This window comes from Rhizoctonia solani, chromosome 4 (assembly GCF_016906535.1).
Source record: "Rhizoctonia solani chromosome 4, complete sequence".
Lineage (NCBI taxonomy): Eukaryota > Fungi > Basidiomycota > Agaricomycetes > Cantharellales > Ceratobasidiaceae > Rhizoctonia > Rhizoctonia solani.
Window position 1 is genome coordinate 2,911,066 of NC_057373.1, and position 26,682 is coordinate 2,937,747.

The 26,682-nt window shown below is 49.3% G+C and overlaps 9 protein-coding genes and 1 non-coding gene across 10 annotated transcripts; 5 read left to right on the forward strand and 5 right to left on the reverse strand.

Annotated features, from left to right (window-relative positions):
* Nucleotides 1–1,863: 1,863 nt before the first annotated feature.
* Nucleotides 1,864–3,966, forward strand: RhiXN_00986 (HSF-type DNA-binding domain protein; the record flags this gene model as incomplete). The annotated part of the gene is made up of 5 exons (XM_043320805.1): nt 1,864–2,051; nt 2,107–2,257; nt 2,315–2,390; nt 2,446–3,741; nt 3,905–3,966. 5 exons carry the CDS (start codon nt 1,864–1,866, stop codon nt 3,964–3,966), a joined length of 1,773 nt encoding a protein of 590 aa, XP_043179817.1.
* A 2,404-nt stretch (nt 3,967–6,370) lies between these two features.
* Nucleotides 6,371–7,967, reverse strand: RhiXN_00987 (Golgi apparatus membrane protein TVP38; the record flags this gene model as incomplete). The annotated part of the gene is made up of 4 exons (XM_043320806.1): nt 6,371–6,451; nt 6,535–7,223; nt 7,274–7,360; nt 7,412–7,967. The coding sequence occupies 4 exons, from the start codon at nt 7,965–7,967 to the stop codon at nt 6,371–6,373; spliced, it is 1,413 nt and encodes a 470-aa protein (XP_043179818.1).
* Nucleotides 7,968–8,549: 582 nt separating this feature from the next.
* RhiXN_00988 (haloacid dehalogenase-like hydrolase domain protein) lies at nt 8,550–9,706 on the reverse strand (the record flags this gene model as incomplete). The annotated part of the gene is made up of 5 exons (XM_043320807.1): nt 8,550–8,671; nt 8,736–8,981; nt 9,039–9,313; nt 9,384–9,515; nt 9,576–9,706. The coding sequence occupies 5 exons, from the start codon at nt 9,704–9,706 to the stop codon at nt 8,550–8,552; spliced, it is 906 nt and encodes a 301-aa protein (XP_043179819.1).
* A 482-nt stretch (nt 9,707–10,188) lies between these two features.
* On the forward strand, nt 10,189–10,689 carry RhiXN_00989 (uncharacterized protein; the record flags this gene model as incomplete). The annotated part of the gene is made up of 5 exons (XM_043320808.1): nt 10,189–10,303; nt 10,363–10,381; nt 10,427–10,477; nt 10,532–10,592; nt 10,642–10,689. 5 exons carry the CDS (start codon nt 10,189–10,191, stop codon nt 10,687–10,689), a joined length of 294 nt encoding a protein of 97 aa, XP_043179820.1.
* A 462-nt stretch (nt 10,690–11,151) lies between these two features.
* Nucleotides 11,152–12,179, forward strand: RhiXN_00990 (AhpC/TSA domain-containing protein; the record flags this gene model as incomplete). Its single annotated transcript, XM_043320809.1, has 7 exons — nt 11,152–11,174; nt 11,229–11,337; nt 11,409–11,579; nt 11,653–11,745; nt 11,806–11,919; nt 11,974–12,096; nt 12,147–12,179. 7 exons carry the CDS (start codon nt 11,152–11,154, stop codon nt 12,177–12,179), a joined length of 666 nt encoding a protein of 221 aa, XP_043179821.1.
* A 1,258-nt stretch (nt 12,180–13,437) lies between these two features.
* Nucleotides 13,438–14,292, forward strand: RhiXN_00991 (ubiquitin-conjugating enzyme; the record flags this gene model as incomplete). Its single annotated transcript, XM_043320810.1, has 7 exons — nt 13,438–13,551; nt 13,601–13,639; nt 13,689–13,814; nt 13,870–13,923; nt 13,980–14,157; nt 14,221–14,227; nt 14,286–14,292. 7 exons carry the CDS (start codon nt 13,438–13,440, stop codon nt 14,290–14,292), a joined length of 525 nt encoding a protein of 174 aa, XP_043179822.1.
* A 342-nt stretch (nt 14,293–14,634) lies between these two features.
* On the reverse strand, nt 14,635–16,315 carry RhiXN_00992 (metal-binding regulatory protein cuf1; the record flags this gene model as incomplete). The annotated part of the gene is made up of 5 exons (XM_043320811.1): nt 14,635–15,707; nt 15,763–15,870; nt 15,947–16,176; nt 16,234–16,262; nt 16,313–16,315. The coding sequence occupies 5 exons, from the start codon at nt 16,313–16,315 to the stop codon at nt 14,635–14,637; spliced, it is 1,443 nt and encodes a 480-aa protein (XP_043179823.1).
* Nucleotides 16,316–17,284: 969 nt separating this feature from the next.
* RhiXN_12371 lies at nt 17,285–17,378 on the reverse strand. The gene has a single exon. It is a non-coding gene; the product is annotated as a tRNA-Ala (tRNA).
* Nucleotides 17,379–17,411: 33 nt separating this feature from the next.
* Nucleotides 17,412–19,549, forward strand: RhiXN_00993 (signal recognition particle 68 kDa protein; the record flags this gene model as incomplete). The annotated part of the gene is made up of 6 exons (XM_043320812.1): nt 17,412–17,471; nt 17,583–17,641; nt 17,692–17,808; nt 17,854–18,634; nt 18,684–19,003; nt 19,051–19,549. 6 exons carry the CDS (start codon nt 17,412–17,414, stop codon nt 19,547–19,549), a joined length of 1,836 nt encoding a protein of 611 aa, XP_043179824.1.
* A 249-nt stretch (nt 19,550–19,798) lies between these two features.
* RhiXN_00994 (OPT oligopeptide transporter protein) lies at nt 19,799–26,642 on the reverse strand (the record flags this gene model as incomplete). Its single annotated transcript, XM_043320813.1, has 26 exons — nt 19,799–20,021; nt 20,073–20,127; nt 20,173–20,237; nt 20,285–20,402; nt 20,456–20,496; nt 20,546–20,588; nt 20,644–20,744; nt 20,795–20,844; nt 20,899–21,110; nt 21,160–21,201; nt 21,253–21,463; nt 21,559–21,728; nt 22,407–22,763; nt 22,822–22,920; nt 22,974–23,309; nt 23,373–23,493; nt 23,561–23,973; nt 24,024–24,355; nt 24,402–24,688; nt 24,737–24,842; nt 24,894–25,086; nt 25,145–25,246; nt 25,686–25,883; nt 25,942–26,349; nt 26,412–26,463; nt 26,523–26,642. The coding sequence occupies 26 exons, from the start codon at nt 26,640–26,642 to the stop codon at nt 19,799–19,801; spliced, it is 4,455 nt and encodes a 1,484-aa protein (XP_043179825.1).
* Nucleotides 26,643–26,682: the final 40 nt, after the last annotated feature.

Sequence of the window (26,682 nt, forward strand, 5' to 3'; positions counted from 1 at the left end):
TATGGCAATAAATATAGCTTTGACATCGCATGAGACCCGGTGTTAGTCGAGCACTAATAGTCAACCTGCACTGATTCGTCTTAACGCCCGGCGCTGAAAGCTCCGGACCAGTGACCATATTTGTTAACCAAGGGGTCTCGAGGACATAGGTGGACTATCGAGGTACTGGAAGTCGAATCCTGGAAGTCGTGATGATATGCAATGGAGTATTGTGTATCCCGAGCGGAAATGGGGACAGTGTTGATCTTTCGAACTAGGTTTGCCTTGATGAAATATGCAATATATGGTGTGTATAACGAGATGAAATGTAAACTAGTACGGAATTGAGGTGAGTAAATAAAGTGAGTGCACTTTTTTTGGTCTGTCGAAAGTTCCAAGAAGAAAATCACCGATCATGACGAGCGTCGCGAGGGATATCATCGTACGCGCGTTGGCATAACACGGTGAATAGCGGACCGGAATTTCGTTTTAGCGGAAGAGAGTGGCTTAACCCGCGGGCGCAAAGTGCATACAATCGCCTCGTGGTGATATGGGGTAGTGTGATAGATGGTACCGTTTGTTGTGATACAATTTTGCAATTGACTAGATTGGATTACTATAAGCATATCGCCCGCCTCAGAACTCAGCCTATGTACGGATGGTTGACAGGATGTTGGAGAAGTGAACGCCCGTCTACGTGTGACTATTTTATATTATTAGCAGCATTTGGGTGATGGACGCCAAGTTTTATTGTGATTGTTCGGGTGCCTCGAAGGAAGACGAACATTGCGATTGCTTGATTGACTTTCTGTGGCAATGGGGGTTCGCGAAGACGGGGGTCGGTGTTCTTGACTTGGCCAAGTTATACAGCGTCTAATTATGCACACTACGTTGTATAAAGCACGTAACGGGCACACGGGGTTGCATGCGCACCCACGGGGGGCCATCACTGGGGTGCATATGTGGACGGCAGTGCCATCGTTTTGGTTTCTTATCTCGGTTACTAGTGAAAGCAAAGGTGTATCCCGCCGAGGGAGTACGGGTTAAGGTGATATTATATTAGGTTTTGTACAGCTCGTCATCGATTAGGGTATTTACAAGCTGCCAGCACAGCACTCATGTGAACAAACTGTGTGTGGGTGATTCACAACACACTGATAAACAAAACGCCTCAATGATAGTATTGATAGTGTGAATATCAATCTTGGGCGATGAGGCCAGAGAGTAGAGTAGGAGAGAGTTTCTCCACCCAGAGAGTACACCCCATGGCAACTGGGAGTGAGCTATGCGGCGAAATAAGCTCATAATCACATAATCATGGGACAAATAGTGTAAAATTATCGATGGAACGCAACGGCTGGAAGGAAGCCCCCAGATCAAAGAAGTCAAAAGGGTTTCGCAAATCAGCGATTACACTCAAAATACTTAGGTATGATCCTATAGAATGCGCGATCAGGACTTGTGGAGGGCAGAGTAGGTTTTATATGAGGTGTGTATGCAACTCCAGCTATGACTAGCTTGGGCAGCAGGAAGATCGAGTGGACAATGCCGTAAGACTGGCCGTAATACTATAGAGCAGAAAAGTAGGGTGGCGATCCGCGGATTGAGAAGCATGACCCGAAGTAAGGGATCGGAAGCAAGAATGATTCTTCTCCGCCGACAAAACAGTGCGGACCCCGACTGCCACTTTTGGCTGAAGGGTAGCACGGTAGCCGGGGGACGATGGTCAGTCAGGGTTTGTTTGGTCTCCTCAGAGTTCCTATATTGACTTCTGGATCCACAAATCGTCTTCGTGTCCCCTGCTCGCGCCCCGCCAGTGCCCGCCAACCGACCTTGAACGATTCCAAGCACGTCACGTGCATGCTTGACATCTTGCCTCGCACAATGTCCAGCTACTCACCTACTCAACAGTCTCAGATCTACCCGCCTGCGCTGCCGCAGCAATCACAGCAGCCGCCTCACTCTCAATCGCCTGAAGAGCACGACGATGGGGATGCTACTCCTCCCAAGTCTGCTGATTCCCAGAAACTCGAGACAAAGCCCCAAGCAACATTCTTGACCAAACTCTACGCGTACGTTCGTTTCTTGTCCCCAACGTCATTTTTGCTTATTTTTTCTGCAACATAGGCTCCTCGAACGCCCCGAGTACCAGTCCATGATCAGATGGGATGCTGCTGGCGAACAGATCATTGTCGAACGTCCGGAGCAGCTTGCACTACATGTTCTACCCAGCATCTATCGCCAGTCGAGGTTTGCGAGCTTCTCCCGCCAGTTGAATGTGAGTTCCAACCTTGTTTATTATTTGTTTTTGTCAACTTACAACTCGTCGATACAGATTTACGGATTTATGCGCAAAGTCAACCTACGCAATGTTGATCCAGCCATTGACGATCCCGATGCGAGCACCTGGTGTATGTATACCTACCAGCCGGTCCCATCATAGTATTGACATGTGTATATTTGTAGCTCACCCGACGCTCAACCGAAACTCCCCTCCCGAGGTGGTTGCCAACTTCAAGCGACGAGTACCGCCTCGTCTGCCCAAGCCCAGGAAGCGGGACCAAATCGACATTTCCCGGGTCGGCCCTGGAAGTCTTGCTCCCGGCTTGACTGTGCCGTCTTCCACTCATCCCATGTCATTGGGCATGGTACAAGGCAAGCCGCGAACGCGTGGTTTCTCCGCTCCATCTCTGCCATTTGGCTTTGCAGGCACCGCACATCTTCAACCTGCTGGTCAACCCCAGCCTTACTACAACGTAGCGCCTCCGCAAAAATGGGGTGGCTCCTATGGGACGAGCTTGCCCCCGCTCACCGTTCCCGGCGAGCACGGCTACGGTCCCAGTTACGGCCGTCACATGGATGATCCACACGCTCCCCACTATGGCCATTCCAGCCAATACCCACCACACCATTCCAGCCAGCAGTTACCTGTCCTACGTGACCCGGCCTTTCAGTACCCTGGGTACGGCACAGGTGCCCCAGGCAGCGGGGCGGACACTTCAAGCTGGTCTTTTCTCCCTCCCGCCTCCTCCCTCACCTCGAGCCACTCAGGTAGCCTTTCATCTCTCCTGAACCCGTCCGCAAACTCCGGATCGTATGCCCGTCCGCCGAGCTCCGGCGGATTTGCACATGGGTCTCCTGATAGTCGACCCAATACGGGATACAGTGTTGCGTCGTCCGTCTCTTCAATCGGTGGTGGTGGATATGATGGCGGTGAACAAAACCCTTTTGCGCTTCGCCCTACCACCGTCGGCGGACGCGACGAATCTGGACGGCCCCTCACTCCGACATCGGCCGGCGGCGTTCGCCCCGGCTCGAGTAAAGGGAATCCGCCTGGTGCGAGCTCCCTCAGCATACGCAATGGCCGGCCTAGGAGGCACAGCCAAGTGAGCCCGTATCCTAGCCCCTACAGCCCGTACGATTCCGAGGCTGGTTCTAGGCCGGGGACTGCTCCTGACGATCATCTGGGACCCCAGCGAAGTCGAAGCATGGCCGAGCCATATGGCTCCTTCCACAACGGTCCGGCTCCTGCAGAATTCGCCTACTCTGCATCTGGCGCGGGCGTTGACAATGGCGAGTGGATGGGACAACGTGGTGTTCGACCCAGCACATCGACATCGACCATGTCGGGTCATTCGCCAGCATCCAACTCGGCCCTCAACACACCACCGGGGATTGACGACAACGGTATCGCTACGACTCCACCGGCAAGCGGGCATGGCCCAACAGGCCCGTTCGGCGCATCAGAAGACATGTCGCGGTGTGAGTAATCGTCTACTTGTTTATTGTTGCCACTTTTTTTACGGTCTATGGGTCCCTTCGTCCTTTGCTTCGTCACTTCATTCACTTGGATCTCTTTCTGGGGGAAATACCGCTTTGCTCATGTCTAGCTCAATTCAGCTGACCTGCAGTTTTAAACAATCAGTCTCTTCCGATCTCAACTACTTTGGCATGACCGACGGAGGCAAGCCTCCGATCCACGCATAGATGACGGCCTACCTATGCGATGCCTCGGCACTATACCCCGGTCCCGCCTGGTCTCGCTTTGGTTCGGATATTGTTTTGTCCTTATGTGGTGTCTTTTGTCGACCTTGTCCCGTCCCCTGCCTAAAATTGTTGCCCTAGTGCAACGTCCGTTGTATCATGTTCAGTTACTTCTATACTTGTTAGCCTTTGATTCTGGATGGGACTGGGTGGTCTTTTCCACCGTTTTTGTTCTACACTTGACGATCAGTTTATTTGCATTGTCACCACCTTCAATGTGTCTATTTTTCCCCCATACCCCCCACACACCCTTTTTTTTTTTTACTATTCGTTGCAGCTTTCGATTTCGGGCCTTGTCGTTTCTATCTCCCTTTTGCTTTGCTCTTTATCAATTGTGCCAATACGTGTAAATTTGTGTCTACGTCAGTACCTACCGCTTTGCCTGATTCATCTTTTGATTCTTTTCTTTTTGCGTATGTTTCTAGTTCATCTCCAGTTCAAACGATCAAAATAGATGTGCATGCGTTATATTGTATAAAGTAAAAAGAATCAAGAGTGCCTTTTCGTACATAGTTTATCCATTTTAACAGTCCGCTTGCGTGAAAGACCCGTTAAACTGATTCCGGGCCCCGGTATAGTACCATCACACACACACACTAGTTGTGTGCATGGACAAGAGTAAATCCTTCCCGTTGATTGAGTGTAAACTTTCCGGGATTGGCTGGATACCAGGATGTGGAGCAGGAGCCTTTGCGTATGGTGCGATCACGGCTGATCCTTTTGCCTTTCGCCCTGCTTATTTCCTTCTTTTCCCTCGTGGGTTGTATTATGACATGTATATATGTTTGTTTGGGCATAAGTTCATTCCCACCAGTTGAGCTTGCGACGCGGACCCACGTCTCGACTTGGTTAGTCGCATTTACCAAGAGGTCCAGTCCTCTCTTCCCCGCGACGTGCCAGCCTGTGCTCCGTAGAAATCTAGTCAATCACCGAGGTTCAACAAGTATCGTGCAGGGCCACGAAATGTTATGATCCGTCCGACGAGACTGGAGCCAACGGCGGAGCGGGCCTTGGAACCCAGTACGGAAATAACAACCGGGGACAGAAGAACACTGTTACAGTTCTCTTTTCTTTCTTTCTCTCTACAACTCGAGGTTCTGCCGGGCCGTGGTTCATTTAATGTTGAATTAAATTTGGATTTGATTATTAATCAGCGACAGTTGCCTCTAGCCTGTATACATGTGTACTGTATTGGTATTGGCTGGGTGTTTTTAATTTGGTTCGGCCGAGCCTGAAGGCGTCTGTCTGGGTCTGTCATGCCCCGGCTAAATGAATCAATCGCGCGCGCGCATATGTCACTCGTGCGTTTGCGCGTGGAAAATTTGGTCAAGGTGATGACGATGCTCGTGCATGTATGACGGAGCTGGAGATGATAGGAATGGAAAGCAAAGAGGAAAGGGGGGGGGGGGGGAGGGGCAGAACTCCGACGCTCTGTCGTCACTGTTCACAGCTGCGACCCCGGCTGAGCTCCAGAAAACGCACCACAGAAGCCGGCTCTCGGTACGAAGCCATCGAAGCCCCGAGCCCGCACGCGGTAGTTTGCTCGTTTCGGAGCCTCGCACCACATGCTTGTGTGGCTGGCCGGGGCCTACCGAAATTCTTACCGATAAGTCAAGTTACGGTGCATCACTTCCCCTCCTTGGTTGTCAAGATCCAAATCCAAGCACAAGGTGGAATGTGAATGACCCGTAAGGCTTATTCAATTATTTGTCTTCTGAACCGCATTGCCGAGTAATAGACTCATCAAAATATAACCGCATACATATATGTATATACATTCCAAAAATTGTCCGGCGCATTGTATTCGTGTCGATGGCGTGTTGACGGCATCGCCCAGTCTAGTCCTTCCTCCCATCGACCCGTCCATGTTCGAATTCACGTGCTACAACGAGCGTTTGGGCGCCGGTCAACAGAAGCAAAGGAAGCATGCGTTGCGGAGAGTTCTAATCGAGAGCAGAGCCTGGGAAGCAATTGCCTAGGATGGACGACTTGACCGAGCATCGGGTATTGGAAGATCCTACCCAAATAGATCGCATATGACCATATTCCAACGAGCACATCGTACTGAGCCGTAAAGATAAGCATAGAGGGACAGGAGCCGTATGGATGCATCCATTCCTGTCGAAATCACAGATGGTGCAGTCGCGATGTGACCTCAGAGTCCTCGGTCGTCTTAGCTATTACTGCGATTGGATGAGAGTGCTGGTGACAGCAGCAAGTAACTAACCATTGTTGCAAGTATTGTAAGTGGGTGTAAATACAAATTTTGCTATGCCTACCAAGTAGGAATCAAGTCCGTAATCTAAGTCCTCGAAAAAAAAGCAAGAAAAAAAAGAGCCATATGCAATCAACTACTACCGCCATACAACCTGGAGTTTGGCGACGGGTTAATCTCGGTGGGCGGATAACTACGTTCCCTGAATGGGGACTGTCAAAGCGATAAGCGGAGACGCGAACAAAGAGCAACCACATCAGAACTTGAATCTAGAATTCACAACTATGCCTACTTACCTCGGTCATATCTGTCTCTCTCGAACGTGCACCGCCGTTGACGAATTCGTCCGACTCATCCATTACAGCGGGCGAGAGGAATGCTACCGCTTCCTCGTCATCTCGCCTTCCCCGCATTGGCGCTAAACTACGGGTCACGGGACCGCGCCCCCCGAATACCTCATCTTCATCATCGAGTTCGTCCACGGCCCGGCGGGCGACCCAAGAGAGGTACATAAACAACATCACACAGAGCGTGATTCCGATAATCGTCCACGCCCGTCCAAGGCCCGAATTTTCATCTTCTTTAGCGCCTTCTCGCATATGGTAATCAGCGAACGAATGGATACTTGCGCCAATGCTGGTATGAATGATGACTTTGAAGAGACTGAGTGCGGTACAGGCAGTGTAAGTAGTGAGGGTAAGTCGAGGAGAGGATGCAAGGAGCACGTTCATGACATTGTACGGGTATGGTGCTAGTCGAATGAGGAAGAGTAGTGACGGTCGTTTTTCGATGGCACGTAGGATCCTCTTGAAAGAAGGAGAGTGGGATATAAGACGAGCAATATGCCAGCGAAGGAAGGTCCGAGACAAAAGAAATACTACAAGTGCGCCACTGAGTGCAGCGAAATAGGATATGACAGCGCCTGTCATGGCACCAAAACAATAACCCGATAGCCCAATAAGTGTAGAGTAAAGAGGTAAAGGAGCTATGGATAGAGTTAGCGGCGATAGGCTTGTTTTAGACGATAAGACTTACGGAAAGTCGTGACGAAAATCAGGAAGAAGAGTATTAATTGCCCTTGGTATCCTTGAACCTGTAGCCATTGAGACAGCTCATCCAAGCCTAGAGGCAACGGTCAGAGGACGAAAAGGACTGGGCCTAGTTAAAGCATACCTGTGAATACTTCAGTCTTGTAATAGGTGATTGCAACCAAGAACGCAATACTGGAAAGCGCCCAGATCATCATTGGGATCCATGGCTTCAGAGAGTCAGGCACGTCGCAAGTGCAAGTGCTCCCGCCTATTCTTAATTCTTGTGTATACTCCGGACGAAGAGGATGGGGAGATCGTGTGGGGGCATATGGATAGCGGGGCAAGGGAGTGCGTGTGGGAGGAGGATGGGAATGCAATGCCAAGGTTGACGGGAGAGGCCGGCTCCGGTCGTCAACCGAGAGTGAAGACTGGTGTTGTAGTGGCAGTGGTGCATTGGTCCGGTCTACGGATCGTGCCCGACGAACACCAGAATCAAGTGGTCGAGCCTTTTCGTTTGGCCAATCACTGGTTGAACTGGATCGGGAAATATGAGATGCGGGGTAGAGGTTCGGGATATGTGCATTGGTGTTAGTATAGTGGAATGTAGGACGTTGTTGTCGTGAGCTGGTATGTGACTGGGGATCGAGAAAAGGAGAGGCAGGAGGTGTTGTGCTTGACGAGGGTTGGTTACGAGACATGGTTGTAAGGCTAGGTTCCCTAACTCGCTTCCCAAAATACCCTTATTTGTTGTTTTCACCAACGACACCAAGCGCTCTTTGCCAAACAGCTATCACAAGCGTCCGTGCGATTGAGAGGGAGGGGCAGTCAGGGATCGACGAGCGCTGGCCTGTTAAACGATGGCGATGCAAGTGCTGCGGAACAGGTCTGGCCCGATCTCCGAGAAATATGCTTAAAATAATCTTCAACACCACAACTGACAGCCCTTGATGCAGAAACAATACCGACCAACGAGCAAAGGCGATTCTACGTCGTTGCTGCAGACTTGATGCCAGGTAGAGACGGTGGTGGTTGGGCAACTAGAACTAGCCAGCAATCGAAGCCCACAAAGGCCCTGATGGCAGCCCTGATATCCATGTGCCAAACCCACCCTCGTGACCTCAGCTTCAAATGGTGGGACCACAGTAGCACCCCTCATACTCAATGCAAAGTCTACGTGGGACCTGGGTATATGCATGAGAATATTACATCGATTATCGACCGGTGAGTATAACTACTGCCGCCCACCCCTCAGCATAATTCATTAATCCCGCAATCCCGATCTATGGTGACTCACGACCCAACATGGCATCTACGAAATGAGCAAAAGAGTCAAACGTTTCTGGACGTGGGACGTCCGGTCCCCCTTTTTCCTCATCTCCTTTGCGATATTTCCCCGTCCGCACTGAGCACCCCCGAATGTGAATACAAATGCTAGCATATACAAATACATCTATATGTAGACTTACCCAAGACACGACGGAGATTAAGTTCGACTGCGCCTTCGCCTAAATCGTTGTTAACATCATCTCCAATTATTACAATACACCGGGATGGGGAATCGCTATGCCCCGGGTGCGCGTTCATCCACACCTCTTTCTCGATCCCATCCCTCGAAAGGCTTTCGAGAGTGGTCTCGAAGAACCGGCGGGTCGGCTTGCCAAGAATATGTGCCTTGACGTTTGCTGCCGTTTCAAGAGCCGTCACAAACGGACCTGCCAAGGGTTACAAGACACATTATATATTATCCAATCCCGCTGAAACGCATTTACCTGGCCCAAGAGATAGAGCACCGTCGGGGCTCCGAACGTACGACGCTCGATGCATCGCGATCAGCGGTGCAGGGTTGTGAATTCTGTCTTTGCCGCACGCCGTCGTATCATTCGGACGCTCTCCGGTTAATATTCGAAACGCAATGTTCATATTGTCATAACTCAGTTCTTCGGGAGCGAGCCCGACAACTACGGCATCATGGTTATAAACGTTGTGAGACCTTCGGTGCTCAGGGAATTCTTCCATTGCCGACGCTGAAATCAAAAAGAATGGGCTGAAGCAAGTGCATAATCAGTTTCTATGTCCAACCAGGCCTATATGCCGAGAAGCAATAACAAACTCACTTTAATTTCTGTCTACGTACGATCTCACGCGCAGCCCCTAAGCTTGTAAAGACTTCATGTAATTCAATTTCAAACCCCATTTTGTCGAGAGACCTGACTAGGGAAGAGGTTGATTCCTTTGAGGTATTGGAACTAATTTCGAAAAACTTAATATTATCTCTCGTGGAATTGTGTGGCAAGGTGTCCGCTCACCAGAATCTAACGGGGATACCTGCTTGTCGGACCCGCCGGAGAGCGTTCACTGCACCAGGCAGGGCATCTTTCCCTATGTGTAGGGTGCCACTCAGATCAATCAATAATGCGCGAACCGACGGTGCTACCATCGTCAAGGGGGGCAAGGGCCAAGTTGTGATCAGCTATCGTAGTCAGAACCGGACCGAGCTAATTTACGTCAGACTAACGGCCAAACCGTGACGGTACCGATTAATACGGATATTTGAATGGACACCATGCTATCATGATGACGACCAGGCCCGAGCAGAGAGAAGAGAACTGCTCACGGTCACGTGAGTATCCAGCTGGTTCTCCACGACTCGACTGCGTTCTCAGTCTTTGCTTTTTTTCTTGATTGCAAAGTTGGAATAGCTTGATATTTAGTTTCGCTATAAATAAAATCACCTAGGATACGCAATGTCGGACAATATGTTATCTCCACGCGTACGGTCGCCAAACCTTCAGTCTCCAACTGGGCAACGGACAGTACCACAATCGTCGGCACCACCAAAAAAGTGAATATGGTCCTCAGCGACGAAGAGTTTTTGCTAAGGAAACAAACAGATTTGACTCTGACCAACTGCGTGCCTATATGAAGAAACTGTTGCCTTCGACCTTGCAAGGAATGGTGTGGGACTCAAAAGACCGGGATCAGAGCAAGGCATGGACGAAAGAGATTGGAGAGAGAATAAAAGCTAGGATGCTTGGTGAGTGTGCAATTTTTACGAAATACGGTAGATTCTTTCTTACCGATATATGACAACAGAGATAGAACCTTCAGGATTGTAAGTGGTCGTGTAGACTACAATATCACTCTAATCTCCTTGTAGTAAATATGTGGTTACGACTCAAATCAACGAGAACCTGGGACAGGGAGGACGGTAAGGATGTCACTAATTAAGCCATTCTTACCGTACTTACCAAAAATCCGACAGGGCTGGCTTGGTCTGCCACTGGGAAGACTCCGATGCTTGCATCCAAGAAATGTACACAAACGTAAGTTTTGATGTAACAGTTTTTGACGTAGTGACTTATGATACTGTAGGATTCATTGATTTGCATCTGCATTGCATTCGCTATTCGCATACCCTGATCAGCTCAGATGTATTAATATGTGATATAATATGTATTTATTGGTTTGTAAGTGCTGATCCATACTAAATTGGCATACTCTGACCTTTCATCCAAATAGTATGTTTTCAATGGATGATGTAATCTTCCTTAAGCGCCGACTTGGATGTTCCTTGATTGGTTTTAGAGAATTCTCTGAGCAGGACCTGCGTGCTTCGCTATGGCGTTTGCTCTACCGCCTAGAAGAAAATCCATTTCGTAGTTTCCAGAGTTATTTGGTCACGTGCTGTGGATCCGTGGGAACCAATGACGGGATCACTTGGCTCTTTACAGAGCAATTGCGCGATCAGCACGAGTGTATATGGTTGTCGGTCGTTGAACCCGATATTGGAGGCGCAAATGATGGATAAGAGGGAGGTGCCACTGATCTTTTCTCCGTACTTCCCCCTACCCAGAAACCAATACTTGCATCTGAAATAGTACTATGCCCTCTCTTCGTCTCGGAAGGTATGTCGCAGCCAATGTCACTCATGCATTCAATTAATCTGCGATCGCCGGTAGCGTCGCGCCTGACTTCTCTGCGGAGACAACTCAAGGTCCCATCCGATTCCACGAATGGCTCGGAAACTCCTGGGGTGTGCTATTTTCCCACCCAGCAGACTTTACCCCTGTACGTCTACCTCACTTGAGTTTCATTTTTATTCGGCAACTAACGAGAAATGGGTTGTGCCTGTCGATCAGGTTTGTACTACTGAACTCGGTGAAGTTGCGCGCCGACAGAAGGACTTTGAGGCTCGTGGCGTAAAGGTCATCGGTATCTCTGCCAATGGACTCGAGTCCCACAGCAAGTGGATCGAGGACATCAATGAGGTTGGGAGCAAGATTGCCCCAACGAACGTAGACTTCCCGATTGTGAGTGATTACTCTTGTGTTGCTGTTATCCCATTTTAGATTGACAGAGAACTTGTGGATACGTACATCATAGATCGCCGACGCCGACCGCCAGATCTCGACGCTCTATGACATGTTGGATGCTGTCGATCCTACCAACGTCGATGCTAAGGGCATCCCATTCACTGTCAGTATTACGACATTCACCTTGAATAGTTGCGATGTTTCTGACTTGACTGTCACCCAGATTCGTACCGTTTTTGTAATCGACCCCAAGAAGGTCATCCGCCTCACGATCAGCTACCCCGCACAGACTGGTCGTTCGTTTGACGAGATCCTTCGCGTCATCGACTCGCTTCAGGTATATCAATTTGATAGGGCGACCTCGATTCCAATACTCATATCATATCTTTAGCTTGGTGATAAGCACCGTGTCACCACCCCCGTCAACTGGAAGAAGGGTGACGATGTGATCATCCACCCAGGTGTATCTGATACCGAGGCACAAACCCTCTTCCCCAACTACGTTACTCATAAGGTGCGTATCCTTATTGGTTTATGAATCGTGACACTTATACGCGCATGTAGCCTTACCTACGCACCACTACCCAACCCAACTAAGACGCACTTATATGTATCGTAGTTTAACTATACGAATTTCAAACTGAACTTGCACTTACTCTCTCGTTAATTCTGAGATGACATCTCTTTACGAGGAATAAATTACATGATAGTTGGACACATTATGGGATATATAATATAGGCACAACTGTCCGCATTCGGCATGTTTGTATCTTAAAACCCATGTCTATGTCCTGGTGGACCACCCATTGGAGGAGGTCCACTGTGGTGCATACCTGGAGGGCCCATACCTGGAGGGCCGTGATGCATTCCGGGTGGCCCATGCATACCTGGACCAAAGTGAGGACCACCTGCTCCATGCGAGTAGGGCCCTCCATGATGCCCAGGGCCATGACCCATATGCATAGGTCCACCTATGGGTGGAGGTGGGCCGTGATGATGCCCATGAGGAGGATGAGGAGGTGGGTGAGACGAATGGTGATGATGTGCTCCCGACATGGAGGATCCCATGAGCTCAATGGATGGAGATGGGATACAAGTAGTGTGAATAAGTAAGATTTCTGGGTCGAGGTGCAAGAGCTTTGGTTTACCAGATGAAGCGCACACTATTTATATGACTTAAGCTAAGTCAATATCTGAGAAGGAAATATGTACAACACTTACAATAATTGTATAGTACGGCTCAAGTTTAATGGGTTGTGGTCAATGTGAAGTCTCGTGAGTGTTCTTGGACTCTTTAAGAGGGTTTATAGAGGAGGTAGCGTTCAGCCTTCATCCTATATGTGCCCCCTTTATACCGACGCGCAATGCCAACGTATACCTGCGTCACCACTGCGGACGCTCCAATTTCAGCCGTGTCTCGTAAATAGAATCAATGAGGACAAACGATAGGGCTCATCGGTACGTTGGCTGATCAAACGTTTGAATATCCCGCAGTTTAATGCCGGCATATATAACCACTGTCATATTCCTCCAGAGGATCATGATGGCGGTATTGATTTGGCTAAAAGCGCACAAGTTACCTGCATGGACAAATAATCTTAATTGCTTCAGCCTATTTCACCCTGCCTATTTATAGTAAACAGTATCATATACATAAAGCTAGCATAATTTATATATCATCTAAACCACATAAAATGATATAGTGGGATAGCTAAATTTGAGTCAACTCATTCTGTATATCTCAACAAGCGGGGTGCCTTGGTCGTCAAATGCAGGTATTTGTCATGATCAACGGGCGCTCCGTGCTTTGCCACTAACGCTTGTTGCTCTTCTTCCAGTGAACCTTCACTTCCTCATGTCGTCCATCGCTACAAAGAGGCTGAATAAGGAGTTGAAAGAGCTGCTAGATCCCGAGAAAGGTCCTCCAGTCGGGATTAAGGTATTGAATACCGATGACTTGAAGGTCTGGGTAAGTAAATGCCAGCTTGACAATCGCTCGTGACTACATCTGCACAAAGACACTTTCCATCGAAGTCCTAGGCGAGAGCGTATATCAGGTAAGTTAGATATATCATATGACTCGGGATGTGGGATTTATGGAGTTAGGGCGAGATTTTTGTTCTACGATTCACTTTTACAGACCGATATCCTATGGAGTCACCAGAGGTAGTTTTTGTGGTGAATGAAGAGTACCAAGCGCCCATTCATCCGCATGTGTACTCCAATGGGCACGTAAGCTCATATATATTCATGTGTGTAGATTGGGTATTGATATATCCTGTTGAAGATATGTGCCTCTATCCTAGGAAGCGAATGGAGTCCCGTATTGAACACATCTTCGGTGTGTATAACTCTCCAGAGCATGCTAGCATCATGTAAGGTATGTAAGTTTTAGAGTTGATATCTCTGTACACCGGCTCAATGGGCAAATCTGATGCAGAAGAAGGAAAGGCAAGTGAAGTGGCCGCTTGGATGTGGAGACAACCTGATTACCAGTCTCAAAGACCCGTGGACAACGACCGCTACGTAAGATCAGCACCCCTGTCTCCTAAACAAACCCGTTTCCACTATGATGGTAAGTGCTTTTTCGTTTGTTCACCAGATGAACGCAATTAACGGTGGTTTAACTGTGGTTCAGATGACACGTAAGAGATACCCCAAAATCCACGATCACAAAACTGGGTAACTGACTTGGAGACGTAGCGTTTGAGGGAAATCAACATGTGCACAACTTTACTTTGTTCTAGGAATGCATCTAACGCTGTCGGCTAACCACTGGGAAGCGAACTCCTGAACCCTTTTCATCCCCGCATTGAGTGCACTCGCATAGAAATACCAGTGACGAGATAATGTATACTACCTAGGACTCAGTGGACCCATTTAATCATACCCTGATCCTCGAATAAAAGTTTCAAACCGATACTATTCACAAGCTATACACATTGCTCAAGACACAATCCAGTCCAAAAATCCTAGACCAATACGAAATCGAAGACATACCCGAGGAAAACAACCATAACGAATATCACATTCAGAATTCAGATTCGTATCTTTATTTACCAATAGCGTCTGCGGCTAGGCCAAGTTCCAAATCGACATCGATATCCAGCTGCGCATAGGCCCAACTCTTTGTTTGTCTGCCCAACAACCCAGTGACGGGAATTTCCAGCTCGCCAGAATCGCTTTCGCCTTCCGCATCTGCATCTGTGAGGCCATCGTCTGATGGAGAAGAGGAGCGCACTTGGCGCCGTTGACCGGCAGTTTGCTTTTTCAGACTTCGAGGGAGCATAAGCTTTGGTGCCACTGAGTTAGTTGGGAGTACCGTTGACACAGTGGGCGTGCAGCACGAGCGCGGAGCGGATACAAGACCGTTAGAATTGTCTGCACGTGGTAGAACAACTAAAGCTACCCTCTCCCCTCCGGACTGGGATTGGAACACACTCAATTGGCCTGGTGGGGGAGGGGGAAGCTTGGCAATCGCACGCGCAAGGAGGCCTTCGATGGAATTATCGTCAGAGACAGAGGGTCCTGTGAGACTCGAGACCTGCATGTTTGTAGAAGATAAATCCTGGCAAGTTCCGCATCGGTCCGGGCAGCTATGATGTCCTGCGGCGATAGCAGCCGCAGCGGCGACGGCACCACGGTGTTCCACGCACCCTGCACAAGCGCAGCCTTCGCCACATCCGCAGCTGTCCATTGTTGTAGTAACATGCTTATTCAAAGTCGGAATGGATGTAGGCGTTGACCATGTGGTGATACTGGGGAGTAGAGACGGGCCTGCAGAATCCAAGGGGAGACTTAGGGGCTTGATAAAGATAGAAGCACCATGATGATTTGATGATAGTTCGAGTTGCGAATGTTTGGGGGCGCAGCAGCTACCTGGCATGGGGGTAGTAGTTTGGGAGGATTGACGATTATTAGTTGGCGGTATTGATTTCTTTGGCTTGGGTAGTAGTCTGCGGGATGGGCTAACGCGCCGTTCGGTTTCGACGGAGGTGGAAGTTTCAGCACAACATGAACCACCCTGTGCTTGGTTTTGAATAGGACCCAGAAGATCTTCACCGTTGCATCGGCAACGCTTGGCATCATCGCAGCCGCAATTGCATGGGTTAAGCATGGCTTTGACTGTTGTCCACATTTCTAAGCATGGTTGTTTAGTCGGATTAATTTACTGACTTACAGCGCTTGCGAGATTCTTCCTTTTGTTCCGAATCGTTTGGTTTTTTATTATCGAGGATGTCTCGGATACCGTTTGGCAGTGAAGGTACAGCCGGAGCAGTTCTCGATGCTATAAATTAGATCGTCAAGATCGGATACCATATTAGTAGGTTACACTGGCATTGTGTCTCGTGAAGGTGACGTACACTTCTTGCGTTTACTTCCCGGAATCTCCTCGGTACTTGCATCTACCTGGTTATCGTTTTGCGTGGCGGCAGGTTTGTCGCACAAACATTTCGAGTGGTAGGATCTCGTCTTGCGTAGCTCTCGGCACCGTGCACACTGTGTTATTGGCCGGCCTTTCTTCTTGATCTCAAATAACGGGCGATCAGTGTGGTGGCACGAAGAAGAGCGATGTCCGTTGATGCATGCAGAGCTATATTAAGAACTTGGTTGGCATAGCTGTGGATACCTACCATGGTAGAGGACATACCATGCGAACTTCTGGTTGTCGATTAGTATCTAGGTGCCGGGCTCAGTAGTTGGATCAGATACATGGGACTGGTGCTTACCATAGTGCAGGGATGATTACAGCAAGAGCTGAGGGCCGTTGTTCTCGCTGGCAGCTTTAGCTGATAGTGGGAGCGGGAGCAGGCCTGTCGGGGTGCGGGAAGACATCGGTAGCGACAAATTCACCGGACATGACCTCCGGACACCCTTGGGGCTGCACAGGCTCCTGTCACCCTGCCTCGCCATACCGAGCACAGAAACGTGTTCATCCATACCTTGATTCTGAACGCCAATGGAGAAACGAAGCACACGCACGGCCAGCTCGATTTACATGTTAGGAAAGGCGGGATACATTTCCCTGAATTTTGGTACGAATATACCAGTATCCCCCAATCGATAGGAGCCACATGCTCCCAGCTTACGAGCTGTCCACTCACAGTAGCTTAGAACCAACGGAGCAAACAGCCCCCATACGTTGAATTAGCAAACATCTTGTTGAGAGGCAGCCTCTAAAATTGGTCCCAAGACCAGCAATGGCTGATTGGACTCATGTGTGGTAATTGATGGAGTATCGAGAAAGGAGGAGTCAGTGGTAAGGTTAAACGTGCTGTCGGGCTTTGAACTCGGAGCTGCGCAGGATGTCGTTTTGTAGAGTTTGAGCCTTGAACGCGCAATTGCCTCAATTTAGTCACGTGTCTATTACACAGTTCTCAAAAAAAATGGCGTATTCTTGATAAAAGTTCGTGAAAATCTACGATTAATATTAGATGAGTTAGTAATTCTAGATGTGCATGCAACCACTTTTGAATATACACCCTCATGATATAAACCGTTTTCTATATTGGGTGGATGGCCAGAGTATCAAAGCTATCACCTCTTTTAGACACTTAAGCTGAGTAAAAAAGATTGGACATGGAATGTGCCGGGAGTTTAGCTATCCAGACCGGGGAACATATGGTTGTAAATTTAGAGGTAGAGGGGGCGATAGGACTGTTCAGCTGAAGTATTAAGAGACAAAAAAGACCAAAAAGGTATGGACAAGCTGGAATTTGAATCCAGGACCTCTCGCATGCGTATCTGCAGTTCGCATTTGCTAAGCGAGCGCGCTACCAACTGCGCTACATGCCCTTGCATTTATATCCCCAATTTCTATTAAGCACTATGCAACTATGTCTAGTGGACCCTTGCCGCATCCTGATTCAAGACGTGGGCATCAATGGGGTCCGCGAGACGACCAAATACTAGTTTTGTAGGATGAGTCAAGCGTCAACAAGGAGCAAGTAGTTTGCTCGGCAATTATGGCCAAATCTGACATACATTCAAGCCTTGCAGGTTGTTAGCGATGAACGAGGCGCGTACGGTCTGCGATACAACGATCATGCACGATATCGGTAAGTGCTCATCACCGTAGTAGCCTGATCTATAGTACATTCGACTCCAGGAAGCATTGTGCAAACAAAGTGCACCGACTTCGACGAGGATTAAAGATCACTCATGGTAAAGGAAGAGAGTTCAAAAAACTACCGGTCATCTCTCCAGAGAACCTCAAGGATGGCCAGTAAGTTAAATCGTTGTAGGCTCCTCCCTACTCACAATATACTAGTCTTCAGCTTCGTTTGTTCGAATCTGAGCGGGCTTATTCTTTTGCTCAAGAGCTCTACGAACAATTTACCAAATCAGACGATGCGAAGACTCGGAACATCGCCATGGGACGCTTTCGTCGTGCCGTCAAGTGGTCTGGACAGCTATCATCCGATCTTCAAGCGCTTCGCGAGATTCAACCACCTCGTGTTTCCTCCACAGGTCTTGCTGAAGCCGTCGCATATCATCTAGCTATTCGAGGGCGTCTGCTTCGTTTGCAAGACGAATTTCAACCCGGACTCGAAGCCCTTGTTGCGGCAAGGACTCTATTGGATGCGCTCTCCAAAAGTGCCAGTTCTTCTCGAGATCATGCTATCTATGTTCAATTTGCAGATGAAATTGCGCCAGAAATTCGTCACTGTGCTCATGAACTGGGGCTTGCTCGAGCATACGACATCGATGGCATTGTATCGACCCTGGGGAGCAAAGTCGCATCTGCTTTGATTAAGGACTATGAAAATTTATTGAAGGGAATTCAGTCCGAAGGTGCGGAAAAGAAAGGCGGCGATAAAGCAAAGCAATTGCAAGAAATCGTCTGGGAGGGCAAACCTGTTCCAGTGAGAAGCCCCGAGTTAGTGGACGCATTGTTACGTGTGCAACAAGCCAGTGATGGCTTGCCTGCTACCGGACAAACCAACATCAAGCCAACTCAGACCCGAGGATTAGTTACCAAGTTCGATGGTGTCCTCTTGGCGCTCAGCGAAGCAGAGGAAGTAGCTAAAAAATTGGCCGATGCTCAAAAGGTGTGGTGGTGCACTCACGCGTTCACGGTTGGCTAATTTCCATGATCAGACAGCCTCAACTCAGCCCTCTGAACCGGGTGCGCGCGACGCGCATTTTATCAGCTCCTTCGTTACCTATCAACTTTTATCCCGTCGAACCCAGCGCGACCTTCTTCTTGCAGAAGCCTTGCTCGCTACTCCCGTGCCTACGCCCGGAAAGCAAAACGAAACGCCACAGAAAATCGACCATCGAGTCGCACCAGCTGTGGTCAAGTTGCTCGACACGATACTTCAGAGTCTGAACCAGATGCGTTCTCTGAGCGTTGTTGACGAGAGTGCTGATTTGACCATGGCGGTTGAAGGGAGACTATCCTATACCAAAGCCAGGCGGTAAGTGCATTCACTTAGTCTTCTTTCCTCACTAACTCCCATCCCAGGGCACTTTTCTTGTCAAGGACCTACGAGCCACACAATAAGTTCGCAGAGGCGGTTGCACTCACTCAGCGTGCGAATCTTCATCTGAGAGAGGCGCATACAAACTTTAACGATGTAGCGGAGGACACACCTGAAACTGCTTTCTACCCACTCACCCTGGACTCGGTTAAGGAGCTCGAAAAGGATGTGCAAGATACAGAGACGGACTTGAAAAAGCGCTGGTTCGCATACAATGGCGGAAAAGCGGTTGGAAACCAGCACCAAAAACCTGTGTTCTTTGATATTGCATTGAACTACATTGAATTGCCGATGGAGAAGCTTCAAGAAAAGGCTGGGGTTGCACCAAAGGCGCAGCCTGCCAAGGCTAGTCCCGTCGTTGAAAAACGGGTGTTCGCAGAGAGAAAGGCTGCCGAACCAGAGGCAGAAGAACCTGCTCCCGCTCCTCAGCAGTCACAAGGAATGCTCGGATCGCTTCTGGGTGGATGGTGGGGACGCAAGTGAGAACCTTTGAGACATTGGTTGCTTGTAGATCAATGATCCAATTGAATTGTAACTCAAACGTCTGGTCATCAAAATGTGGCGTGTGATATATATACATGATTGCGTTAAATCTGTCAAAGCAAATGTTTCTGTTATGAATGCATAAGTCTTTAGGTAAATCTCGAGTTTTGTCGCAATTTTGGCCCCAATTTGTAAAATATGAACCTAGAAGAACGTTGGTTTGATTGAGCTGAATTAAACCGTGGGCACTCACGGAAGAGGTGCCATCAATACAGTTAACCCTGCCAACAGGGCAGTCGCGCCCACCGTGCCGAGTCGATTGTACATCGGTCCAGAAATCAAAGGGAAGGCCGCGGCGAACGCGGACCGCAAGAAGGAATTTCCTGCCATAGCAGATGCGGCATAGGGCCTATACGCGACCACCAGGAAAGTAAATACGGAAGTAAATACGTATACAGTCCCTGTTCCAAAACTGAACAAGGGGAGTCAGTAGGGAGACGTTACCAGGCGAACAGGCACTTACGGAATAGACGCGATGATAGGCACCACCCAGTGAACGCTCCGAGGGGTAGTAAAAGCTAACCAAAAGAGGCCAATTGGTACGAGTATTCCACCGGCCATACCGATAAATAGGCGAGTTTCCGGAGGGGGCGCCCCTTGATGCCGTTCGTTGTACCTAGCTTGTAAACTGGGGATCATGTTAGTACATCCTTAGCGATAAGGATATAAGCTCACCGATTCCAAAAGGGTTGAGACGCCAAGGCAAAAATCATCCCAATACCTATCCCGATAAACGATAATCCAACAGACTGGGTGTTGAAGCCGTGGTTGGTGCCAAAGATTGTAGGGAATGCTAGGATAGTTGTGGTTAGGTCAAGCTCAAACAGGGGGACTTTTGCGACTCACCAGTGAAGCAAAGGTACAGGATTCCAAGAAGTAGAGCACACCTACAAAGTTGCGTAAGCCAAACACTGCGACCGCTATGCACACACGTACCATATATCCAGCAAGAGGGCCATGGGCTCGAATGCCAGAATTTCTATTTTGGTCCAATGTAAATGATTTGGAGTATGTGTTCACGGAATCATACTAACCAAATGGTTTATAACAACTCGCTATTATAGTCCGGATAATGCTCTTGTTACTCTTCTCAAGCGGTGCCCACCATCTATCATCCCCTGTCGTTTTTCTTAACCTATTGAAATAATTGGAGTTTGTATTCACGAAAAATGGCATAGCACTTACATTCGCGCCTTTTTCACTCGGAGCACGGGTTCGTATGTTTCTGGAACAAGCTGCATGCATACTCAGTAAACTGGAGCATACAATAAGGTAGTAAATATGCTTACCAGATAAAGCTCAACGAGCTGTACCGTCGCCCAAATAATCATGGTGTAAAATGTCCAGCGCCAAGTGGTGTTTTGGTTGATGAATCCTGAGAATGCGGGCCCCAGGACTGGTCCGATGAACGGGCTAATCGTGTAGAGTGCCATAGGACTGGCCACTTTATCATTGGAGAACAAGTCTGCGACTGACCCGCCGGCTACACTAAGGAAAGCCGCTGCAAAACCCTCAGTATAAATAAACATGCCCGCATACAGCACGCATACCTCCAGAGAATCCAGTCAAGAAACGAAAAATAAGATAGACCACTGCAAACCTGGTTAATAAACATCAATGTGCATGGCAAATTAAAAATTTACCAATATTCGGAGCAAATGCAACTGGGAGATTCAACAACACAAAGAACAAGAAAGAAACCCAGTAGATGTGTCGACGGCCAAAGAACTCGGAGAGCGGACCCAGAAGCAAAGGACCAATCCCTAAACCCTCCACGAACAAGGAAATTCCGAGGATTGCAACAGGTGACGAAACTCCAAACTCTCTTTGAATGCCTGGACGCGCCATGGCTGCCTAAAAAAATCGTCAGAAAAGAATTTTATGAAATGCTTCACGTCATCTGGGCCGGAGAGGTTCGGCGATGGATGAGGGAGGGGATTAGGACTTACAACAGACGAGGCGCACGTTACGCACGTTGACGAGGTTGACAAGACGAATACAATAAGCCATTTGCGCGCCGTTTTTCGATGCTTGGGATCGTCGGTCGAGTCCAGAAAGACCTCCCATGACTGTTCGCCTTTAGCAGTACCCTGAGCAGGATTTGTATGCTGAGTTCGGCCTTTTCAACATCAGCTAAATCGACACTCGGGCCAACAACAGAGCCCTGTCGAGTATGCTCAGAGGACGTCCTTGACGCTGATGATGAATCCGTCATTTCTCGAGAACCTTGAGATTTCGCGGCAGGTTCGAGTTGTGACGACATGTACTCGAATCAGATGGCCTCTCGAGCTTTGAAAACAAAACGTGAACCAGCGCCAAGGTCCCAGTCAGTTGAGCCGGTTCTATGCACTGGACTTGTCGTTAGAGTCGTCGGAGGTTCGTGTGCGGATCTCCGCGACACCTGCATGGTATTTAAATGATACGGCCCGAAAGGCATCAAGTCAGAAAAGAAGTGAAACATTTCGAGCTGACACATGCGCCGATCACGGGAACGGCAAGGAAGTGATATATATCGGACCACCTCCACCTATTCATTTCATTTGACGTATTGGGGACCCTCCAGGCACGATCCCACTGTATCTCTCAAATGCGTAGATTAATTACCACCCAAAAAACGATGAGAAACCATTGCATATTATTATCACAACACTGAGGGGAGTACAAGCAATAATACAGTGCACAGACAGCACGACGAGGCAATAATATTTTATCCGCAAAACTCGTTGACTAAAAGGGGAGAAGACAACCTCAGTCAGCAATATGCTCATCGGTGGAGCCCCAGAAAATGACGACTTACTCGTGCAACCCACAGATGTGCCATACTTGACACCATCTGCACCAACTCCTGCGACAGACAACAGCGCGAGGAGCACACCTCCGAGACCCTCGCCCGCAAGCATGCCCGCCGAAATCGGGAACATGTACATGTCAAAGCTGCGAGGGTTGCGGCGCTCCCAGAGGTAGTTGAAAGTCGCGCCAGCGGCCATGGCAGTGCCATAGTACGTCTGAGGAACGACAAACGCAAGACCAATGGCATTCCAGTTGGGGATGTAGCCCCAGTACTTGCGCGGGATCCAGAGGTGTTTGATGACAACGGTGATAACAGCTGCTATGGAGAGACCAATAGCGGTGTATCCACTCGATGGAGGGATGGCTATTTTTAGGCTATCAATCAGCGTGGGCCAAGAAATCCTAGTCGGGAAGTTGCTTACGGAGTTTATCGGCAGTAACAGCAGTTGCGACAGCTTGCCATGCGGCCACGGATGGAGCACCATAGGAGCAGATACCATCCTCAGGTGGGTACAAGATGCCTGGAAATTTCGTCAATCAAAGTATACGTACTCGTATGCATGGCGCTACTCACAAGGAGATGCCTTGGTAAAGAGCACGAACAAGCCAACGCCCAAAAAGACAGACACAATTGAGCCGGTGACTTGAGCGACAAACTGATTCTTGGGCTTGGCACGTAAAAGGTGACCGGTCTTCAAATCACCAGTCATATCACAAGCCTGAGCGGCAGAACCGGCAGCGATGATACCCGCGACCAAGTTGATTTCCTGCGCAGGCTTGAGCTCCGCACCAGTACCCTTGGTCACACCACCGAAAATGAGCTGAGAGGCCTTGGCGACTGTCGAAACGGGGTTGATATCGGTGTAACCGGAAGACTGGACACCAATGAACGAGAAAATAAAACCGAGTACTAGAGCACGCAACCGAGGTCAGTTATCACGTGGAACGGAACTTGCACCACATATGATCTTACCAAGCGCAAGAATGACTTCTCCCACGTTGAGCGAGAATTGAGTAGCCAAGAGAGCACAGGACATAATCAAACTGAGAATAAGACCAGTGCCCCACGCCCATGCTGGTACACGATCTTCGGGCTGTGAAGCAATGTGACATCAGTCGAAGCTCTGGTATGCACATGCAAGTGCGGCAAGGATGACTCACGAGAGTGGGATCGTTGTCCTCTTCGTGGTGAATGGTGTTCGGATCTCCACGAGTCCTGAGGCGACGGATGTTATTGACAATAGCAGGGCCAAGCTTGCCAAAGCTCTTGAATGCGGCGCGCGAGCTCATGAACATCTCGGCAAACGAGTAGACCAACATGATAAGCACACCAGGCCAGAGAAGCCAGTAGCGAGGTGAAGGGGAGTGAACATATTCATCGAGAGTCTTGAAAGACATCGCCTGGTAGCTCCATACTTCAGGGAAATCGTCGGGAGAGCGTTGTTTCCCGACTGCACCTCCAGTAGAAATGAGTGAAGGAGCGATGATACCCCAAGCGAGAACGAATCCTCCAAAGAAGCTCCAAGAGGCGTTCATACCCGAAAGCATACCAGCACCGAAGAAAGCAGGGGTGACTACGGCAGGGTCAGACATACTGCATTTAAAGTGAAAAGGAACGACGTACATTCAGGCCACCAGCCAAAGTTGTCGAGCTCGATCATGTTCGTCCATCCGAGACGGTAGAAAGTCCAACCGATGTGCCAGTCCCAGATGATGCCAGGGAGGTAGCCAGCAGCGACCTTGAAGCAAAACGCGACACCGAAGGAGCTGGCAAGACCGATCGATTTTTTCCGAGCGGCCTCGGCACCGGTGCGACCCGCATGAAGCGCGCGGATCGTGAATGCGGTGGCGGTCGGGGTAGGGAACATCAGCTTCTCCTTGAGGATATAATACTTGCGCAACGGAATTGCAAAGAATACACCAAAGAAGGCGGCGCTAACGGTGAGTGCGATCAATCTAACCACATCTATTGAGTTAGCACATGGCGACGGTTAACTCGGACGCATCTACTCGCCTTCCTACGTCGGCATCTGGGAATTCCGACATCAAACCCATGCGGTACATCGCAGGGACAGCAGAAACGAAGATGATGCCCATGCCTCCAGCAGAGGTGGCCGCAGTCTGGACTGTACAATTCTCCTTGGGACCGAATTCACCACCCCACACCCAGCCAGGGAGAAACTGCAAAGTGAATGCTTTGGACAGGGGCTTGAGGATGGCAAAACCAAAGATGGCACCAAATAGTTGAGGACCGAATGTGAAACCGGTCTTGAGACCGAGGTAGATGTTCTGCGTACGGGGTTAGACAGAATTAAATGCGTTGATCGAGTGACGCACCGAGGCACCGACGACAGCTCCGAGCATCCAACCAACTACAAGCGCACGAAGAGTTAGTTGGTACTCTTCATCGGCATGTTCTGGGTCGATTGGGAAAGGCTCATGTCTATATAAAGTACTCAGTCTTGAAACCATATGTATTGTTAGCTGGACGTACGGATCGAGCTTTTCGTCCCCGAACGAATCGGTGTGGCCATGATCTGAATCATGAACACCCAAGGACTTTTCGTTATCTTTCTTCTCGTCAAAGCTTGGCGTCTTTTCGTCCCGAGGGCTAGAGGGGACAGAACGGGAGCCTTCAGGCGCAATCCCAGAGAGCTCTGGTTGTTGTGTAGCCATGGGGGGCAAGCCTGAGTTCGAATGCATACGTGAGTGGGGAACTTATACGTAGCGTGCAACTTCGGGGACGGCATCCCTGTGGAGAAAGTTTGCCGAAAACGTCCGCCGGGAGCTGGAGGTAGCATATGGTGCATCGAAGCACATGGTCCAATCGATCACCCAATTGCCGGTCTAGAAATTATTGATGTGATCATATTATGAAATACACACCTTGCCATTTCCGAGTCTTGGTTATGATAATTTTCGGATGTATCCCCATGCCGAAGCGTGGTGCCCAGAACACCCCTGGCCTAGTGTACAAAACCGTGTATCTCACAGTGAAGAGTTGAAAGATAACTAAGATAAGCATATGGTTCGCCCGTGATGACCGGGGGGCGAGTCACAGAGTCCTCTAAGAATAGATTCTCATTAACAAGTTAATCGAGCAGCACCTCTGGAGCGATGGAAAACAACTAGACTTGATCATGAATTTCAACATCGTAACAACCCAGGCAAAACGTAGCGCGTAACACAAAGAATGAAAATATCCCCGCATAATGGTGCAATTGGGCTCGGGTCAAAAACTCCACGCGAGAGAAAAATCACGCGCAGGTCTATGTCCCGGCCATACCGAGGTTGCCGGTCGCGTCGCGTATCTTGGCTATTTCTCCGGCGGTGAGCTGCTCCTTGCTCGCGATGAGGAATGCTTCGAACGCGTTGTCGGCATCCTCTCTGTTTGAAAACTCGGCAGAAAGAAAAGCTTGCATCTTGTCCCAGAAGGCGGGGTTGGAGATGGTCTGGTGATAGGATTGGCGCACGGAGGAAGATACTGAAAAAGGTGTCGGCGTTACCATAACCGAGACGAACCAACGAGTGCGTAAACTTACTGGGAGGAGGTGGCGCGTCAAGTGCGAGCGCGTGCGGGGAAGGAGCCCTGCCCTCTGGATCCGGAATAGGAGAAAGCACAACCGAGGGAATGTTCTCCTGCGAGGGCAGCCGTAAATGGCTGGGCGATTTCTCAGACAAGGTTGCCATTGGGCGTTCTATGCCAGTCCACTCGACACCGGGTTTGATAAGCAGATTGATGGTAGCGCCGTCGCCTATATCGTATTCTTGGAGCAGCTTGTTGTCAGCGAGGGCCTTTCCCTTGAGCAACAGGCGCTGGGCGTCGGCAGGAGGAGCACGTGAGTGTTGAGCGAGTTGCTCTTTGATAGAGGCAATGGAGTCAGTGGGGAGCACAACGAGGGGAAACGCCAACGCAGGCTTTAAGGATTTGACCGTGACGTTTATTTGTCCTGTGCAAGCCGCGGATTAGAAAAAGACTAGTCTCACGAATATTCGATCGAAATAAACCCACCACTTGCACTAGGCTGGGCGTTCTTGCGCTCAGGAGGCGGGGGTATTTCAATCTATGACAATCCGAGTATATAACGCATACGTACAACACGACCCAAGTAAATGCACTCACCGGAACGACCGGTAACTTGCGCGAAAAATCTTCGGGAGCTGGCTCAAACGTGTTTGGATACGTCGTGGGTAACCCAGACAAGGCCGCGACGTGGGACTTGACGAACGTAGCCTCCTCCATCGTGGTTGCAGAAAGGGTTCTCAATCTCCTGGATTATGTA